This window comes from Megalops cyprinoides, chromosome 17 (genome assembly GCF_013368585.1).
Source record: "Megalops cyprinoides isolate fMegCyp1 chromosome 17, fMegCyp1.pri, whole genome shotgun sequence".
Taxonomy (NCBI): domain Eukaryota; kingdom Metazoa; phylum Chordata; class Actinopteri; order Elopiformes; family Megalopidae; genus Megalops; species Megalops cyprinoides.
The window spans coordinates 14,187,474-14,208,062 of NC_050599.1; the positions used below are offsets into that span (position 1 = coordinate 14,187,474).

Sequence of the window (20,589 nt, forward strand, 5' to 3'; positions counted from 1 at the left end):
TGTCTCTTCTGTCCTTTTTCTGGTACATTACATCATCATAGACCCTCCTAATGGTAATTATTGTATCCTCAACAGTACTTCTCACCAGTAGTGTGTTCTGTCTGGATAGCCTCGATTTCACATTATTTTTAATTGTAGCCAATTTAGTTTCCTCCTGCGTGTAAAACAATATAAATAACATTAGACCCAGCTACTGTTGATTGTTGAAAATTTGTATGCTGTGCATTTCAATTTGCATATATGAGTACGCCATGCTGAAAGTGCTTTACAGATCATAAAACATTTCTGATTTCAAATAAGAAACCCTACTAGAGAGAACAGAACCTTCAGCTGGAATGACGTTGTCAGATACAGTGAATGCATATGTACAACTCGGGACTGTAAGGAACATAATGAAACCAACACTAGACACTAGATGGTAGTAATGCTCTAATACACCTCTCATATTCATCCAATTTTCACAGGAAGCCTTTTTTGCACAATACAGACACAATAAATCCTGTTTGAAACAGTGTGGCTGAGCTGGTTTAATTTTAAACGTTTTGAAACATGAGTGGCTGTTATAGCTTGCTACCTTTTGTACAAATCTCCACAGTAAACTCGAGTAAAAATGCACCTTACAAAGCTGTTTAAGGCTATGAGTAGTGGGTATTACACAGGTGTTTTATTTACATAGGTAATCTGTATATTGTAGCTATTAAGTTAATTATGTCAGCAAACAAATGACAAAACTAATCCTTGCTAATTGAAATTACAGAGAGCATCATCACAATAAATAACAAGCTTTCTAGGTGACTAATTTCATTTTGGTGAAATTCCAAAATTGCATTCAAGGTAAGGTGCAGGAGAAAATGTCTGTAGCCAGCTCTCTCTTTGAGTCCCTCCACTCGCTACCAGTTGCAGCGAGGATCAAGTTCACCTTTAAGGGACTGAAGGTCTTTACACATGCAGCGCAATTTGTCGTAACAATTTTTCACACTTTCGCATCATTTTTTCGCGGCGCCCTGTATGCGTAAAGACCATTAACGGATCAGCCCCCAATACATACAGGACATTGTCAAGGTCTACAAGCCAGCAAAGGTGCTGCACTCTGCTACCTCGGGTCACCTTTGTGTGCCAAAATACAAGGGCAGCATCTCTCAAACCTGCCTCTTCTCAGTACTGGCTCCACACTGGTGGAATGAGCTTCCTGCCCAGATTTGGAAAACAGACACTCTGGGCACCTTCAAGAGAAAACTGAAAACTCAACTTTTCAAGTTGTATCTCTAGTCTCCCTTCCTTGCTATCTATCTCTATCCATCCTACCTATCCCTATTTAAAACAAACAAACAAAAAAAACCACTCTACACTAGTTTAGCACAACTCAGTATCTTATTGACCTCTTGTAATACTTCAAGATAACTACTAACTAGTGATACACTCATTTAGAAATTGCTCTGGGTAAGAGCATCTGCTAAATGATGTAATGTAATCTGATATAAAATACCTGCATGTCATGCCTCCTCATCTCCCTCCACTGTTTATCACTTGTAGCCCAAATAAAATACAAATCTCTGGTCCTAGCCTATGGGAAAGCAAGTGGTACTGTACCCTCTTACCTTCACATTACCAAACCCTACACTACTCCACAACCTCCGGTCCCCTTGTCATCACTCTCCGAAAGGGTCCATCCTCTCAGTCACATGTGTTCTTTACTCTGGCCCATGATTGGTGGAACGAGCTCCCCATAACAGTTTGAACAGCTGAATCATTGACCATCTTTCACCATAGACTGGAAACTCACCTGTTAAAACTGTTTCTTGGCTCAACTAACATTGAAGTCTAAAAATTCATGCTCCTCAAGCACATTTGCTGTATCCTCAAACTTCCTCTTGCACTTACTGTGGCACTTACAGAACATGGCATGTTATATAATGACTGCTATTATCAGATTGTGACACTATGATTTAGTATCTTTGCCTAACCCTCTTCTATGCACTTCTTTAAGTCAGTCTGGATAAGAGTGTCTGCTAAATGGATAAATTTAATATAGGAAAATAATGAAACCATGTATAAGCTACTTTGAAAAAAAAATCCTCCATTGACTGATACATAACAAGCAGGCAATGGTAGATTAAAATTTTAATGGGCAGGTTTCAGACTATATCACATGCAGGTAGAGCTAGCTAGCTAGACTTGCCAAATATGTGTGTGCACAACTCAGTGATGTATTAAATCCACTGGCAGCCCTATCCCCCATCTGTTGCCATATGTCCTTACCCCCAAAAAGCTGCCTTGTCCATTCCCTGTCTAAAACGGCAACCTTCTACAGTGATCGCATGAGTCTAAATCATGTCCTAAACGCCTTGTCAAGGAGCATAATAATAATGTCTGATATAACAATAATGAATCTTGACGAGTCAGCGCACGAGCCTTTGGTTGCTTAAATGTACATCACCACCATCCCACTGGAGACACTGGTGTAGCTGCACTCCCTGAGATAGTGTTAAACCGATGGCTGCCAGCCTAGTTATAAAAAAAACACACCAACCAACTACATTTTCACGCCTACAGGAACTTGGAACCGGAACTGGCTGCTCTGCATCGTTCCGCTTCCTGAAGTCAGAATCCAATCTTCCCTGAGCTGCTGCGGCGCTGACTGTCTGCCGAGTACCGTGCTCGTGTGACACTGGCGAGGACGGATACGCTAAGAAAACTAGCCGGAACGTGGGAATCTCAAACATTGAAGCGTGTGCCTCTATGATCCTGCCACAGCCACACATACCCCACCCTACTTGCATTAGGTAAGGTGACGTTAAGTCAGTGAATGAGTCGATCTCCAATAACTGTTGATGCGAGACATGGGAGACCTGGCTAACCGGCTATCTTGCCAAATTGAGAGGGCGGTATGCCTTGAGTGATTATCTAATTTAGCTAAGCTAGCTAAATGTAGAGTAGCGAGGTGGCTGACATAACGGATGTTGCGTTTCGTGTCCATACTTAGAATTCAGTGTGATTTGCAATAAAACATATTTACTAGCTAGCTTGCTTGCTGTGAGATGATGGAGATGCCACTAGCTAGCTAGTTAAATAAATGGCCAGACAGGCTTGCTGCCGTCGCTAAATCGCTACTGTGTTGCAGCTGTAAGGTTGCCTTGAATGGTCCAACAACATTAACTGGTTATGTCCTGCTTTATCCTACTAACCAGCAATTGCCATATAGATAGCCCGCTATCCACCTTGATGTCAGAATGTCAATTGGCGCTGGTAGTGTGACTGCTATTTCTTATAGATACATTTAGCTAGCTATCTGATAACGCTTGTAGATTTAGGTTTTTCAAATAACTTCTAAAACACGTCTGGATATATGGCTCGCTAAAGGTGCGATTTTGTGTACCACAACGTTAGGTATCTATCTCAATTAGCCATGCATTTAACTGGCGAAATGGAATTGGTGGGCAGTGTCGACAGACTCATAATGTGTGGATAGCTGTCCAGTGGAAAGTAATACAGTGATGTAGGGATTAGGGGATTATCGTTATACAAGGACAGAGTACTGCAAGCTCTAAACAAATTGTGTAAAAACGATTACTAGTCAGAGCGCCTTGTGTTTACATAAAAAATGACATCTGTCTTTGGCCCTCAAGAACAACACCGTTTTAGTAGAGCCCAGCTATACAGCTTGTCCCATAGTAAATAAAATACAAAACCTTTTGTCTTTTGTTAACACATCTTTTTATAATCTCAGATATTGGGGACTTGTAAGTCTGTAAGTAAAAAAAAGTCTGGAATGTTTTATCAGTTTGCCAGGGAAAAATCATGGCAGGTTGAAAATCAAAGTGTCCTGTTTTGTATAACATTTAAGTGAACGCAGAGAATTTTCTTCACACGTGTAAAGGAATAGGCACCAAATGGCAAGAACATTCCACTGCCAAAGCCATTTGTCTCCTGTAGGCCTGATATTACTCAGAGAACCAAAGAACCATTACACAGAGACTCAGAGTCCTCTGAATTGTCTCTTAGTTTTAAATCTGGTAAGTAGATGTTGAGGGAGTTGAGGTTTCACTCTCAGTATTAAGTGTTCTTCCTCTTTTTGGCTAAATGTTATGTCACACCAAAATGGGATGGTAGCAGATGCTTCTCGAATGTTTACACATGGGAGAGCATTTGGTTTCTTATTTAAGGCTTAACAGAAATGGACCCTGGACGTCCTGTAAATCTGAGGGTAATACAAACTAGAAGCAAAGGAGATGAACATACACAGTTTGCAGTACTGTGGCTCTGTCAGAGTTTTAGACTTAGGTTATCTGCAGTCAACGTGTAGTCGTTGATGCAAGGACTGAGGCTTGTGAAGCTAGAAGGCTTTTTGGCATGTTTGGAATTTCTTTAGTCCCACTGCTCACCTGCTTGTGTCATTAACAGACACTCCTGTTGACAGAATCACTAGACTTATAAGGGTGGGTAGGTAAATAATTCACAGTTTAGGGTAGAATTGGACAGTGGGTCAGTGTAGGCACATCACGGTGATCTTATGAAGGCCGTGCACATGTGATTCGAGGTGAAAGTCAGGACAGCTCTGCTGAATGGTCTTAAAGTCTGACTTTTAACATTACTATCCAATACAATATCCCGTCAATAGAATGTAAAACGGTATCTTATCTGTTGTGTTTCATGTCTTATCTGTACATTGAACAGGAAAGTACAAATCTGTTTTATGGCAGCTTGTAAACAATCACGCATTCTTTTTATAGTGATATAACAGCAAGCTGTGTAAAGTCTCTGTGAGTGGTCTGTCACCTGACAATGAAAAATAAAACATTCAGATCTCGATTGGATTAGAGGGGAAAAAACTGTAGCTAAAAATAAAGATCTGAGTTGTGAAGCATGGTGAAGACGTGGTTGAATACACAGGAGAGTATTGGCTGCACTGAAGCTTATGTGACCAAAAACTCCAACTGAGTGATGCGCTGTCTCACTCCAGCAGCCTCAGAGCTCCCTTTGAAATGTGGCACCTTTTGAACGTAGCTAATTCTATGCTTATTACTCCGCTCCATTTTTGGACATGGACGGGGGGGGGGGGGGTGTTGTTTGGAGGCCGTTTTTTAAAACAGAAGCAGAACTATAGGAAAGATATTCGATGGTTAATCAACCCGACTGACTTTGTCCGCTGAGAATCCAAACAGGCGAGCAGAACCAGTGTGGTGAACGGGCCTAGGGATAATATGAGACACGAGTAAGCCGTTGCTAACCTCTGAAGGACCTCACATTAGCTGCTGCCTGACGATTGACCTGTGGTGCAGTTCCCAGCCCCACTGGTCAGTAAGGCTGTGAGGCTTCGACAGATACGAGGGGCACAGTTATATGGGATTGCCTTGGCTGTGCTTCACTTGCCTATGCCTGGGGGCAGCCCGGAGAGTCCGCAGAACTTCTGCTTCATTCGCACAATTCCAGGGGAAGACTGTCAGATCTAACCTTAACCCTCCCTTCCTTTCCGCCTGAACTCACAATTCCCCAAGTACCTTGTTCCAGTTATGACTCTCTCCGCTCCAAACAGAGGAGCTACAGAGGCACTCTCCCTCTGTAGAGAGGGAGAGAGGGAGAGGATGAACCGCGTCTCTGAGTAATAAAGTTACGCACCCTGAGGAGATGGAACAGATCGTGTCAGTGGAGTGCTTTTGTCTAAATCGTGAGCATAACTTAGTTATATTCACGGAGGGGGGGGGTGTCAGTGCCACGTGAATTGTATACCCAGGAGCACAAACAATGGGCCCTGCTAAATGTGAAGAAGCTTTAACAGAAAGTGTAATGTACACATATGAGAGGAGTTGCAGGCTTTCCCTTTCCTTGTGAAGCATAGAAGCCCTTTAAAATCTCACCTCCAGGAAACTTTGTTTTCCCTTTCCTTCCACTGTATGAGCAGCCCTGTGGGACCAGGGAAGCAGAGCCTCCACCTAAGGGAGGGGGGCAGAAGCACAGGAGCTCTGTCACAAACACCCCCCCTTCCCTGCTTATTATTTTAATTGGATCAGGAGTTGTAATGAATTTCCAGTGTCATGTCCGCAGTGGGCTCATTAGGCCTATCTTACCGGTGACATAAGGTGTACAATCAACACGTTCCCTGTCTTTACCTTCTCACCTCCGCAAAAGTTTATATCAATACTTTGAGCTTTAATGTGATGCTCAGATTGAGTGTGTAGACTGTATCCGAAACTAGACTGTGGCTGTGTGCAACCTGTGCAGGTCATGGTAAAGATAAGCATGTGGTTTCCCTCTGTTCTTGTGTTGCACAAGTTTAATGGTTTTGACACTGCTGACTTCCCAGGCTGTGCCTAACCCAGATGGAGCACGTGAAGAAGCCCAGAGAACACTGAGCCAAGGTGCGAGGGGAGGGATGGTTGTCCTGATATTTTGCCTATACAAATATGCAGCCAAGGTGCTCAGCCAGTTAATGCTGTGGAAGCCGAGCGTGCAAAGTGGCAGCCCTTTCTGAGTGCTGGGATGGGCTGATACTTGCACAGATAAAACGGCCCCGTTTCCTGGAGCCGCCGGTAAGTTGCACTAGCAAGCACATTTGTCTGGACAGGAGGGAGCAGCACGCTGGACAGAATGACGGGTCTGAGACCTTTTGCTTTCTGCGACGTTCTGCTGACATGCAGAGCATTTAGTTTCCTGTCGGTTTAACAGTGTGGTCGTATTTCAGTGGCAGCTCGGCGCATGCTCCGTGTAGGGCAGCAGCAGCCCTCCAGCAGGGCCGCTCTATCCTCTTAGTCACCTCCTCACCTCCTACATACAGACTGGGTGCCAGCCGGCCCGGTCTGAACGTATTCTCTCCGGCAGGCCCTGTGTGCTCACTGAAGGGTAGATGCGGAGCAGTGGAGTTGTCATTCCGTTGCCTGACGTCTACGGATTGCTTGCTGCAGTGCTCGGGGGTCAGCGTCTCACTGCGCATTTTTAAGACTGTTGTGACTGCACTACCACCAGTCAATGCCCATTCTGTATGTGCTGCGAATACAATCAAGGGTAGTGGCAGTGGGCTTTATATAAATATATATAAAATCACTTGATTTAAATGCAGGGGAGTCCAGCCAACCAAAACTGGTTGAACCGCATCACATGACCATGCTTCGTTGTTCACCCTTGGAAAGTGATTAGTTAAAAGGGAATTAATGCTTCGTTTTCTGTGCTCCTGTGAGCTACGCTCAGCTGGGCTTCAGAACCTGGGACAGTATTTCATAATGTGATGGATACTTCACTAAATCTTTTTACTGCTTTGGTCATGCTTAATGTTAATACCTTGTTTCCAACTGCTGAAGCAGTGCTGAAACAGCTTCTTGGGGTTGAACTTAAGACGGTTTGAAGAAAGTCTCTATGAAAGGCCTATTGCAATTTAGTAGCTCGAGGAGGCACGGTTGGTTTGTTGTCTGTTCTTTGTGGAAATGCAAATGAAGACGGCCTTTAAATAGAGTTTGCTTAGCAGTAGGAAATCCTTTTTTTGGAGAATGACCAATTTCAGAGTGTGACAAAGGTAATTGCCGTTGCAAAAGCCTTTTCTAGTGTGGAGTGCCAGGAGAGGCAGGCAGTTTAGTGCTGCCGGAGAGAGGCGGTGCATGTTTTGCAAACCAGTAACTGCTTCTCACATTAACACTGTCCAGCAAAAAGGATGGTTGTCAAGGGCGCGGGCTTTGGGAGGTGTGTCGTGGGTATCACCCACTGCCCTGTCAGCACTGGTTACAGTTTGTGTCATAATGACTTAGAAGAGTAATCTGTAAGATCAGCAAAACGTAATCGCCTTTAGCGTAAAAGCCCTACCACTACGTGTGATACCATGCCTCGGCCCAACCATCCCACTGCAATTCAGCAGGGGTTTTAGGCTCTTGCCTCAGTGGCATCCCCTATCCTCACAGCTACAAGGAGGAATTTTGATTTTTAGCTATTTATATGTGATTATTTAGAAAAACACAAATATGGTTAATTCTTTAATGCTTAATTTTGTATCTTCTTTATTTTTTAGTGTTTAGGGTATCTCTTGCATGAAATTGAATCTTATTTTAAATACTGTTTTCTTTACACCATGTGCCTTTTAATATTCCTCTGCATAGATGTGTATGTGCATGTGTTTGAATACATTTTGCATAAGCAATGAGCATTAAGCTTGGCTGGGGCCTTGTTTGTTGTGTGTGTGTGCGTTTGTAATGTCAAATGTAGACATCCGTGTGCTGTATCTTTAGAAAGAATTATACCACAGCTGTACTTTCCAACCTTTGACAAATAAACCCTGCATAACAGGTATCTGCGCTGCTCAGGAACATGGACGATCTGACATGTCTGCCTGGGGATGGGAAAATTTTTAACAGTCAAATGAAACCATCCTCTTTTCCATATCATCATGTCATGTCACAGTGTCATGCCACATCTCCCAGAGTAAGGTTTGCTCAAAGTATAGGCCTGTGTCTGATAGTCGGGTTTATTTGTGGTGCTTTGGCACTGAATGGACTTGTCTGGAAAGCTTTCTGAATGCGTCTCTCCCTTTGGCAGATTTAAGTCATGGCAGAGCCAAACAGGCCTCAGCGGAAGATGTCCACAACGGGGGACAGTTTGTACAAGGTACTAGGCCTGGAGAAAGGGGCATCTGCGGAGGACATCAAAAGAGCTTACAGGTAAACGCGTCATCCTCCCGAGTATTGGCACCTCCCTGTTTTTACCACCTGAATGCCCTGACTGAACTCCACCCAGTCAGTTTTCTCAGCCAAAAGCTCTTTGCCTAGGTAGCAGCGCACTTAAATAAGAAACTGGAAGCCCTTATGTTTCACTGTGTTCTTCTTTAGCCAGTGGTGAATGTGAAATGGTGCCTGATAATGTGCCTGTTTTAATCATAAAGCTTCCAGAGTTTCTAAAGCAAGGGAAAGGATTGTCCTTTTAGGCTTTAGGATAAATGGTCCTCAAGCATTGACCATGACAGTGGCTGGTGTATTAATATCTACTCCATCACAATGCTATAAATCTTGTTCTTTTGTGTTAAAGGCTGGTCACCTATATTGATTTGGTAAAACAAAAATATAATAATTGGATTAACAGAGACTTAGAACTATGCCAAAGAGTATGCCTCTGAAGATTATGGATTTGGTGAAAAAAACCCAAAAATCTCAAATCTTGTACATCTTAATTCACACCATGATTGCTAAGAATCAAAGAAGCCCAATGAAATTCACATAAGGTTCAAAAAAGAAATGGGATAGTATGGTCACATGAGTTTCTAGCTGCTTCAGCTATCTAGAACTCATCACGTTTGTTAAAATCCTGATCCATGGTGCTATATGCATTAACACAGGGAATTAGATCATTTTTACACTGTTGTAAGCATGTTAAACTCACAGATGCATGGGTATCATTTGATTATATATAGGAGCATCAGATTTGCTTGCAGTGTTGTACCTAGTTTTAATTGTATTTATCCCTTCAAAATTTCTACTTAAAAGTTTACTGTATGATAATGTTGAATGTCCTTCTTAACACAACAGTGAATAAAGTTTTTAAATTGAAAAAGAGCAGGTGGGATATGTAGATCCGTGGTCCCTCCCCTGCAGGAAACTTGCACTGAAGTATCACCCGGACAAGAACCCCGACAACCCGGAGGCAGCCGAGAAATTCAAAGAGATCAACAACGCCAACTCCATCCTGAACGATGAGACCAAGCGGAAGATCTATGACGAATACGGCTCCATGGGGCTCTACGTCTCGGAGCAGTTCGGGGAGGAGAGCGTCAAATACTACTTCCTCATGTCCAAGTGGTGGTTCAAGGTGAGGCCATTCTTGCCCGCATTGTTAGCGAAGGTGAGGGAAGCCCTGTTGCTGTGTGTGCAAGTCGCTGCTCTCACACACTTGTCACATATTACACACCGCTGCGGACGCTGTTCCCCTGGGCCCCTGCTCTCCATTTGTAAGAGCGGGATGCCCATGACCGGCCCCTGGCCGAGCTCCAAGACTGGGGATTAAGGATTAAAGCTGGCCGTTAAACACAGACCCGTCCAGGTGCGCACACAAGCATCTGAGCGACAGCTCAATTAAAGGGTGAACCTACTTGGCCTGCACCTGGCTGTCGTCGTGGGGCGATTAGCCAGATATGAATATCCTTGGAAACAGCTGTGGGGCTTGGTGTCACCCTTTAGAGTGAGGGCTGTCCCTCTGTCACCCTGCTGGAAATGAGAGCACTCTGGAGTCTCTGTGCTCCTTCTATATTAATACCCCCTGTGTGTTTGCCACAGCTCTCTCTATTTTAATTCTGACGTGTTATGTAGTTTCCCCCTTGCAGTTAGACAGGGCCCCTGCTCTGGCTACTCTTTGGGCAGGATCTGAGACACTGCCCCCTTGTGGAGATGGGATGCAGTCATTATTCTGGGTAGGGAGTAGGCCTGAAAGAAAATGTTGAGATGTCAGTGTAAAGGCAACGCTCTTTCAAAGGAGGCTGGCATCTGGACCCATACCCATCAGAAGTAGACGTAGATGCACCTGTTTCAGTTAGGACCCTACTGAACAGAATGAAACCGGAGGCACAGTGTGGTCGGAGGTTTAGATATATTGATGATTTACAAAATTCAGTGTGCCAAGTTTAACGGAAAGGCATTTTTGCTTTGACTCAGCGAAGAACAAATGCTGCTAAGTGCAAAGTGCCTTATTTATGACTTGCTTTGTTTTTCTGTGAACTGGACTCAGTCCAGCAGAGCCAGAGCAGACTGTAGCCATCTCTGATTTGAGCGCCAGTGAGTGTTTTCAGCTGTGGAACTCCAGCTGTGTTCACATCTTGTTGAGTTCGTGTCCTGCATGTGATCTGCTTTCCCAAGTGCTGTGTGAGTTGAGAATCAGAGGATGACTTTCCAGAAGCTGTCTTTCATCCCTAAAACGAGTCGGACAGCAAGTGCTGTGGTGGCTGGAACTGTGGTGTAGAGACATCATATTTGATGCACAAATATCAGCTCTTATCTCCTATAAAGGTGGGAAATGACACTGAAACACACCTCACCCACTTTGTTAGGCATTTGGACTGAATGTGGGCACTGTATGGCACTGGTGTCTTTGCAAAGCAATGAATTGGCCCTTGATAACGGAAAGAGAATATGTGTGTGTGTGTGTGTGTGTGTGTGTGTGTGTGTGTGTGTGTGTGTGTGTCTGTCTGTCTGTCTGTCTGTGCATGTGCATGTACAGTATGAGTGTGCAGTTAGGGGGCAGGGCAGCGTTCAATCAGGCCTAATTGAAATGATGGTCATTTTTGTTCACTTGTCTGCACTCAATAAGTATGTAGGTACCTTTTAAAATTTAGTTAATGTCATGGAATTGTCAGTTTGTTTGGCAGAATTAATGTCTTACATATTATTAAAATGTTGGAAATAAGGGTAGTGATCAGGCAATCGTGTGCCAACCACATAAAGAGATGTTTTGAAAATTTTAATAGTTGCCAAAACATGTAACAGCAGTAATAGCTACATGGACACATCCACACTTAACCAGAAAATGCCCAGGTGTCCCAATAATTTTGGACCCTAGTGTATATGTGTGTGTGTGTGTGTGTGTGTGTGTGTATATATGTGAACGTGTGAGGGCATAACCTCTGCCTCTGTTGTGGTTCTTTGCAGACGCTGGTGCTGTGCTGTGCGGTCTTCTCCTGCTGCTGCTGCTGCTGTTGCTGCTGTTTCTGCTGTGGCAAGTGCAAGCCTCCCGAGGACGATGAGAACTACCAGTACGTGGACCCCGAGGACCTGGAGGCGCAGATCAAGGCCGACCAGGAAGCAGGTGAGCGGGGCAAGCCGGGCCCGGGGCCGGGGCAGGCGTGGGGGTGGGGGGGTGGCGGCGGGGCACACATATCCGCTACACAATGGCCTGTCTCTTGGCAGCGCTCTGCGGTTGTCCTGTAAGCAGCCTAATCCAGCAGATGTCTGTTTTTCAGCATGACTAGCTGCTGTCACTTTCCCTCATAGAGACTGCACCACAGAGCGCAGATGAAATGTTGCTCACATAGAGCTGCTGCCACACGTTCACTCTTCCATTAGACACCCTCACCAGAGGCACCAGAGCGATCGCAGGTGTTAGAAGCTGTAGGCTCTTGCAGAGATCATATTGGTGAGGTATGAACGCCAAATGTGTAGGTATTTATATCTCGGAAAACTTCCCAAAAATAGAAATGGCGGGTTCCTCACCGAAAGTAAAGTTATTACTGATCTGAGTGTCTTACAAAAGTATCTTTCTATCCAGTGACATGTTATGTTCGGCTACCCTTTAAATTTAGCTGCGTTCAAGTTTTAAATATGCCTAGTTGCTCTTTCTGGTATTATAGCTTGCTGCTCTGTTTTAAGAGCTATTTTAGGACCCACAGTATGGTGGTGGTCATGGGGGTTCTGAAGCAGGGTGTGATATCATACAATGACATCATAATTCTAAAAGAGTTAACTGTCCAGGTAACATTCATTAGTAATCCAGAAACAAAGGATCGGTAACAGTACATCTACTCTAAAATTTCTAAGACGAACATGTGCCTCACTAAAATTTAGCATTGTGCAAAATACTGTCATCTCTGATGGCAAACATTGTTCTTCTAAGCATTTCTAATTTTATAGCCATCATGAACAGCTTTGTTTGATTAAGACATGAGGCTGAGGCGTAAGACAAGTGCTCCGCTCAGCGAGGGCCAGGGAGAATTAAATCAAAGCTGTTCGCATCCGTGGGGTGTTTTTCATAACGCCCGTCTCCGAAAACCGCGCTTCTGCCCTTGACCGTATAAATAGAGCGGATGAGTCACTTTTTTGACTCACGCAGGTTGTTGAAACGGTGTCAGGAGCATGACATCACCCGACACAGGCTCGGAAACGGTGGCTCCATATTTCTGCGGCGGTGTCTGTGAGTCCGGTACACTGTGGCGCTGAGAGGCAGGAATGTGACCAAGACTGGTGGCCTGCAGCCAAGAGCTGTGGCAGTGGTCTCCTCTGCAGGTCTGGCGCCCTCGCCCACAAAATCATCTGACCCATGACATCATTTATGGACCTAAAGAGGATACATGTTGGAGGTCATGCTTGTACACAGTTTGGCCTCTGATGGGGAGCTCGTTGGGCAGTTTTGTGGGGGTGGACACAGTTGAATGTCAAAGGAACTTTTTATTGTTCGGCTCATTTTTCCTATGGGGTGAGCTTAATGCACAGCGTGAAGGAAGATTTGCTAGGGAATTATATGGTATATGACAGCCCTAGTGAATTTCAAAAAGTTTGTAATTTTTATTGGCTGTTGAGCAGTTAGGGAATGTATTTGTTTGCCATCTCTGGTACAGCAAAAAAAGTCACTCCCAAAAAACGGGAGTGCATTGAAGCACAGTTGACAAGCCTGCCATGTATGTAACATACTGGTCACATTTATTCTTGGTTTTTGTGCAGAGAAAGGTAAAGTACATTTTTAAAACAAGACCCAGCTGATGTTTCAGCTGATTATGTGTAATAACAAGCTCTTAATTGACCTAATTGAAAATCCAGAAGCATGTTGCTCAAGATATTTGTTCTTTCATCTGCCTTTCAGCTGACTTTTTAAAGAAACTCACCCCCCAACATCTCCTGGAACAACAGAAACATTTTGGAACAAATTCTCCTTGTTCTTGAAAACTAAACATTTGATGGCTGCCTTTTGAGCAGGATGAACATGCATTGAATGATTTGCATTGCTGACTGTAATTTTTTTCCTTTATATTTTGTTTGGTTCTTGGTTCTCATTTCTGGAGCCTTTTTACTGACTTTGTTTGCTTCCATTACAAGACTTGATCACTGACAAATACACCCTGAATGGAATGGTTAATGGAAGGAGACGATGTTAGTGAAGAGTTTTGGTATGGACCTCTCCAGCATGGTGTTAGAATAACACTGCAGTCGGAGAACATCCAGCTGTCGTGCCCAAATAGCACTTTAAATCACAACACAAGAGGAGACTGGGCCTGGTTCCCAGGGTGCCGACCGTAGTGGTGGTGGGAGCACATGTGGACACAGGCAGAAGGCCATGTGGGCTTGTTGAAGCAGGATCGGGGAGCAGTACCTTCTCATTAAAAGGTGTGAATGTTCTGTTTCATTTCGGCAGGTGATACCATAGTAATCGTGCAGCCTATCCCTAGCCCAGCCCCAGAAAACCCCGGTGAAACCCTGCCGGAGTTGAAATGACTCGTAAGACCCGTCCATCTTAATTATTCTTCGTCCGCCTGCATCGTGTTGGTCACGTCTGCTTCGTCCAAGCACGTCTGTTCTCCATGCCAGCGCGCATGCACCTCTGGCCCCTCACCACGTGCCACGCTTTGTCCGTCCTGTGTTGCGGAGCACTAACCATTATGTAAAGGAGGGCATATTTGTTTGAGCCACTTCTGCATGCCACACCATTCCCTGCCATGTCACCTGTAAACGTCATACTTATGCAGGTGGATTAACATTTGTGTGATGTCTGACACGTGCATGATTTTTTTTTTTTTTTTTTTAATGTGTGTCCGTGGGGGGTAAGAAAAGCAGGATGTATCTGCTTTTCTATATCTGCGTATCTCAAATGTTATTGGTGCTAGAATGCTACTGGTCTTTGGAGTAGGGTAAGTGGAAGCACAGAAAAGGGCAGGTTGGAAAAATGGATGTGAGCTGAACGGGGAAAAGATGGTTTGGAGAGAAGGGTGATTCACCGCAGTCTGGTGTATTGATGGTGGGCAGTGCTTTTACCTTGCCCATGCCTGGAGGGTTGAAGTGGTGACTTAGCCCCTGTGCCTGTGTGGGACAGAAGGCAGTGACACGGGCCCTAAGGGGCTCTACCCTGGATGGGTGTAAGTAAGTGGAACCCAGACTTTAACAAGGAGCTCATTGGCTCATCTGGAGAGAAAGGCCACACCTAAACAGAAAGAGCCAATCGTAGTTGAGGAACTCATAAATATTCATCACCGGTCACTGTCACCGTTAAAGTGAACCTGTCCTATACATTGTTGTGGGCCCTTAAAAACATAAAATGCTCTCCACTCCCTGTATGTGCTAAAACTGGTATAATCTACATTTGTTTCTGGCACCACAACCTTTGTGTCGCGATAACATGTTGAACTAGTAACGGGGCTAAAAAAGGATCAAAAGATGAGTTAAAAGTGGAAAAAGGTGACACCTTAATGTCACCTTCATCAGATGTTTGTGACAGTTTTGTATTGTCAGCTAGTGTTTAAGCTGTCTGTAAGACATGCTGTCTTGTTCTGGTCCATCTGCTCCTTGCTGTCCTGTTCATCTCTTGTCCCCCATCTCTTACAGTGGTGCGTGTGATTCAGTGGCGGCTGGTGAGCTGGAAACAGGGGAGGCTGAAACATTGCCTTTAAATCCATCATTACTTTCAACCCGTTCCCCTCTATCTTCCTTGATTAACAATAAAACAAATAATTCCACAGAATAATTGACACCAATGCGTAAATGGAGTAAATGATAATGCTCGCGAAAGAGCGCAGATTGTCTGTAGTTTGTGTGCTTGCGAAAGCTACAGCATGAGATTGTTTAATTAACAAGGATGGCATTAATCGATTTAAATTACATTAAATGCTCATGACACATCACAGCTGTTGCGAAGTCGGTGTTCTAAACGTTATTGTTCATTGCACTCAACCTAGCCTAAAAGTTTATTCTCGGTAATTTAAATCGATCTAACTAAATTTAGCTCCGTTTTGTAAATTGAATTTTGTAACACAAGAAAGCTATAATGTGAAACATTTAAGAGAACGCGTTAGGGATTACTTGCCACTTAATTGTTCAAATTGCCATCCTTGTTAATTAAGCAATGTCATGCTGTAGCTTTCGCAATAGCGCACAAACTACAGACAATCTGTGCTGTTTTGCAAGCATAATAATTTACTCTATTTACGCATTGGTGTCAATTATTCTGCGAATTATTTGTTGTCAGTCAAGGAGGATAAAGGGGAACAGGTTGAAAGCAATGATAGATTTAAAGGTAATGTTTCAGCCTCCCCTGTTTCTAGCTCACCAGCCACCACTGATGTGATTCACCTGTCCCCGCCCTTTTCTGTATCCGGTATAGTTCCTTGAGAAAAACTTCCTTCATAAGCAAAAGCAGATTTTAACTTTTTAACATTTGACTTTTTGTAGTTTCCGCGTTTGGCATTGTGTCACTTTATTCATGTAGTGCAAGTTATTTCCTCATCATTCGCTTTCACGCACACAGTGCGAAGTGCAGCCCCCTCTGAGGGGCCCGTGACTGTGTCTCAGCTAAATGGTGATGTTTGCTTTCGCCCCCTTGCGCTGCATGGCTTTCTGTGGAAAGGACACAAGTCAAAACATGGATGAGCTGCACCATGGAAGGGGAGGTAGGTGCTGTTCTTCAGGCCTTTGCAAAGCTGAAGAGAGCTAGTTAGTGGCACCTAGTGGCACCTTTGTGGACTGGAACAATCATTTCCCCGCATTTTTCCATGCTAGATGAAGCACACAGAGCCGTGGTCGGTGCTCCCAGTCCACAATGAGTCTGATCTGTGCTACACAGCGGAGCTGTAGAGCTGCACCCAGCACAGGCCAGACTTTTTGCAGGAACTCTGAGGCTTACATTGTAGTTTCAAGAGGCAAATCGACCCCTTATAATGCATTTGCATCACTATTTTTGCCTTTGCGTTTGTCTAAATTTGAATACTGTTATACTGGCAGTATAATAGTTTGTTCTCTTCCTCATTTATTTTAAGGTACTTTTATGCTGAGTTTTGTCCAACCCGGAACAAAGTTCATCGGACCAAAATAAATGAGTTTGTTGAGTCATATGTGAAGAATTATATTTAGAATATAATGTTATATATTTTTCTTGGACCTCTGGCTCTCATAAATCACCAGAGCCGAATGCCAATGGTTCCTGTTTGGATTCAAGTTTTTTCAGATAAACTGCCCTTATGGCTTTAAAAACCCACAGTGAATGTGTGAGACAATAAGTTGTTTTTTAATAAAAGTAATGAAATAGATTTGAAATATTTGAAATAGACCATCTCTCCTTTAGGAATTTGATATTCTGTGGTGAGTGTCCTAACTCTACAGTTGAACATACATGAAATTGATTTGATTTGCTTGCCTTTATGAGCAAGATTGCCAATTCAGGTTGGTTGACTCTTTCTCCATGTTTTTGCGCAGGTCCAAACGCGCCCATCGTAATCCAACCGCATTCCACCGCCAGCTCCTCCGGGCCCACCCACACTGCAGCCAGCCCAATCAGCAACAAGTCCCCGCAGTAAGCCCTTCCCACAGGCCAGAGACTGTGAGACCCTGGACAGCTCCCCTGTGGCCGTGTGTCATCAGCATCCGGGCAGCTAACAGTGCGCCCCCCTCCCCTCCCCTGTCCTCCCCCCAACGCTATGGTTAATTTTGATTGTGAATGAGGCCAGATATCTTTTGTCAACATGTGGGGACACTACATTCACCTCCATGCAGAGTGGCTGTGGCCATCAGACTGACTTGTCAGCTCTGCAGTAGGAGTATATGAGCCTGCCCCAAGACCCTGAGGTCACCGACACTGGATCAGAGGATGTGAAGGTTCCTGAATGTGCATGTGTCTGGTACCTGCATGCTGCTGCCGCTGCACACACCCAGCCCTCTCTCACACACACACAAACACACATACATGCATACATACAAGCGTGCAGAGGCACACAGATAAACACACACGCATACACACAGATAAACACACATATGTGCACACATACAAACGCATACACATAATGCGCACACACATACACGCAGAAAACACCCCTCCCCCTTTTCCTGGTCAAAGAGCCTGTGGCAGACAGGAACCTCTGTACTGTCCCAAAGGTGGGGTTCTCCTTTGCAACTTGAGGTTACCATGACTATGGGTTTCAGGTCAAGGAAAAATTGGAAATTAAAGAAAAAAATGTTATGACTTTCATCTGTACTCCTGAATGAGGTGAGCTCCACCTGACCAATTCAGCCTTCCCAAAGTCTGAAACTAAAAGGCTAGTTTTGTTGCCTTTTGTCAGACTTGAGGTATTTGACCAAAACAAAATTCCATACGAAAAACAGGTCTTTTGACCGTAACCACTCTATTGTGGAATTCACGCTGCTGTGGTTTCATCTAGATGGGTCTGTGTTTTATTTATTTTTGCGTATCCAGCGGTGAGTTTACACAGGATGCCATTTTAAACAGTCCCCCTCCCAAAGACTCACTGATTGGACAGTAAATATGTTTGAACTTTTTTGAATGGCACCTGGTTTAACCACTGGAGGTCATGACGGAGAGGTGCATCTGTGAGAAGGAGTTCACTGTGATTGAGGATGGAAGGTGGGCTGGCTTTGGGACGGGGAGTGCTTTCCTTGTCCTTGCCTCCGCCAAAGCTGCGCCACTCACACAGCAGGAGCATGAACCCCCAAAAAGCAGCCCCGCCCCCCTCTACCAAATCTTTTACCATCACAGCTTCTCTCCATCTCTCTCTGGGCAGTGTGGAGACTGGGGCCTGAGCACAGGCCTGTCTGCAGCACTGAGCTACGCCAAACAATGCCATACTCTCTCCTCTGTGTGACTTGTGAATGTGGCAAAAAAAAAAAACCCAACAGATTGCAAAGGTTTGGGGTCTGAAAGATTATTAATTTCTGTTCAGAAGTAGACATGTTGGCTGTGCAGTGGGGGTGGTGCAGTGCTCTGGGGTCATAGCCGAAAAATCGTCATGGGGCGACCCACCTTTAGAACTCGCAAAGCCTTTCAAGCACCTTCGGCCGCGTGTCTGCGCAGATCCTCCGGCGGTAAAAATAAGACCAGATTTTGAATTCGTAACAAGACTCCCCACCAGTTAGCCTGTTCTTCCTTCATCCATTCCCATTCTTGTACGTTGTGGCCCTTTGTGAATGGAAGCTTGTTGAGGGCTCCACTGTTGTTGTGGAATGTAATAGCAGTTACAGACATGTCAACAGATGCCAAATGTCATTGTGAGGTGCACTTTTAGTCGTTGTGGTGAATTGCAGAGTATGTTTTCGTAATGATGTTAACTGTGTCAGTCCTCACCAAACCTTGTATTTATGTATTTTAAGGGTCTTTTTTTTACCATGCTTAAGGGTGGCATCACCATACCAAGAGGCTGCAGTGACCATTGTTCACATGCAGCGGAAACGTAATGCATGCCCGCTGTACACTAATACAGCATACAGCAGATATGTTTGGCCAGGTGTCTTGGAAGGTTTTACCTTTGTGATTATTTTTTAAGGAGTCTACCTTGTTATTTAAATCTCTAGCTGGATGTATTAATTCCTTTTATCATATAAAACAATGTCAGAAATATTGTTGCTGTCCGAAAACCCAGTTTTTAAACAGAAACGGTCAGCTCAAGAACTTGCTGCATGTATATCAATCTAGGGGGATCTGAATATTTGGAAAAAAAAATAGGCAACTCATTTTACAGCAACTGTAAATAATTCCTGCACCTGATGTTCCTTCATATGCATCACATGAAAAACAGCATTGTTGGGGAAAATCCTGTGTATGCAGATGTTTTATGAAACCATTTTAATGATGTGCATTTTTTTATTTGTGTATGTAACTTAATGAGCCGGGTTTTTGTTTTTAATGCTTGTAATGTGTTGACAGACAGTTAGAAATCACTGACTTGTAGCCAAACGCAGACACCCTGACTGATGACTGACTGCTATAGTGCCGCGAGGCTTTATAGGCTAGTGAAATTGCTTTTCAGTAGCTGCCTACCTGTTAACCCCGCGCGGGCAGTCTGGAGTCACCATTCATTCCTCAAGGCCACTGTACAGGAGGACAGCGCTGGCCTCTCACAACCGTCAGCTGATTTCCAATTTCCTTTTGGTTTTTTCTTTTTTTTGTAGTCATTTCAAATGGTTCCTGATGAAACATCGTCTGTAAATGTGTATTTATATCATGATTGATTCTACACAAATAAAAAAGAATTGGGGGGTTTATAACAAAACTGGAGTATTCTCTTTGATTGCTGTTTGAGTTTAAAGGCCATTATAGTCTAGACTGCCTGGGGGTGGTTTTGTCTTTGTGCAGCGGTGTGTTTGTGCAGAGGTGTTGCACCTGAGAACAACTGACATATTTAGATATTCATTGTGGAAATTCTTCACAGACCCTATGCTGAGGGGTGAAACACAACTATGTTATGCATTGGCAACATCTTCAGCGAGTCAGTGAAAGTCAGTGTTACAGGCCAGTTTTTAGGTTGGCTGTGAAGAGGAGATCTGTGCAACAGAGAGGCACAGCATGAATGGACAATGGATGAGGGAAGGAGTGGCTTACTCTATGCTATGGCTCGATGTCCTATAAACGTACCCTTAAGCTCATTATCAGCTCAGCTCTGGCCCCTTTGAAGATGCTCAGCAATTACCTCATCATTTTCATCAGCAGCAAGCTGGGGGGGGGGGGGTCGGCGGTATGTTTCCGGGTCATACAAAGGTCATGTGCCACTCACACCTCTGGCCCCACCTCTTGGTTTTGACCTGTAGCATTGGCAAGAAAGGAAACGGAGAGGTAGCGATCCAGTGCCCTTCTGTAGGTTGTGAAATATTTTAAATTTTGTCAAGGAGGAGTTTGGACAAATGTTATCACTTTGATAGATATCCAAACCAT

The 20,589-nt window shown here is 44.2% G+C and overlaps 1 protein-coding gene across 3 annotated transcripts; it reads left to right on the top strand.

Moving 5' to 3' along the window:
- Window positions 1-2,600: 2,600 nt before the first annotated feature.
- Window positions 2,601-17,646, top strand: dnajc5ga (DnaJ (Hsp40) homolog, subfamily C, member 5 gamma a). 3 transcript variants are annotated; one of them, XM_036549399.1, is made up of 7 exons: window positions 2,601-2,783; window positions 8,515-8,636; window positions 9,564-9,777; window positions 11,607-11,763; window positions 14,080-14,162; window positions 16,282-16,324; window positions 17,127-17,203. In XM_036549399.1, exons 2-5 carry the CDS (start codon window positions 8,524-8,526, stop codon window positions 14,157-14,159), a joined length of 564 nt encoding a protein of 187 aa, XP_036405292.1. In that variant the 5' UTR covers window positions 2,601-2,783; window positions 8,515-8,523; the 3' UTR covers window positions 14,160-14,162; window positions 16,282-16,324; window positions 17,127-17,203. The 3 variants fall into 3 exon arrangements, with proteins under 3 accessions (XP_036405292.1, XP_036405293.1, XP_036405291.1); XM_036549400.1 differs by lacking the exon at window positions 16,282-16,324 and having other exon boundaries at window positions 17,127-17,202; XM_036549398.1 differs by lacking the exons at window positions 14,080-14,162; window positions 16,282-16,324 and having other exon boundaries at window positions 17,127-17,646.
- The last annotated feature ends 2,943 nt before the right edge of the window (window positions 17,647-20,589 follow it).

What these genes read in the sequence shown, in the direction of transcription:
- dnajc5ga (XM_036549398.1), top strand. Translation starts at nt 8,524, where the DNA reads ATGGCAGAGCCAAACAGGCCTCAGCGGAAGATGTCCACAACGGGGGAC. An exon ending in GACATCAAAAGAGCTTACAG is followed by an intron (nt 8,637 to 9,563) that starts GTAAACGCGTCA and finishes CCTCCCCTGCAG; the next exon opens with GAAACTTGCACTGAAGTATC. An exon ending in CAAGGCCGACCAGGAAGCAG is followed by an intron (nt 11,764 to 17,126) that starts GTGAGCGGGGCA and finishes GTTTTTGCGCAG; the next exon opens with GTCCAAACGCGCCCATCGTA.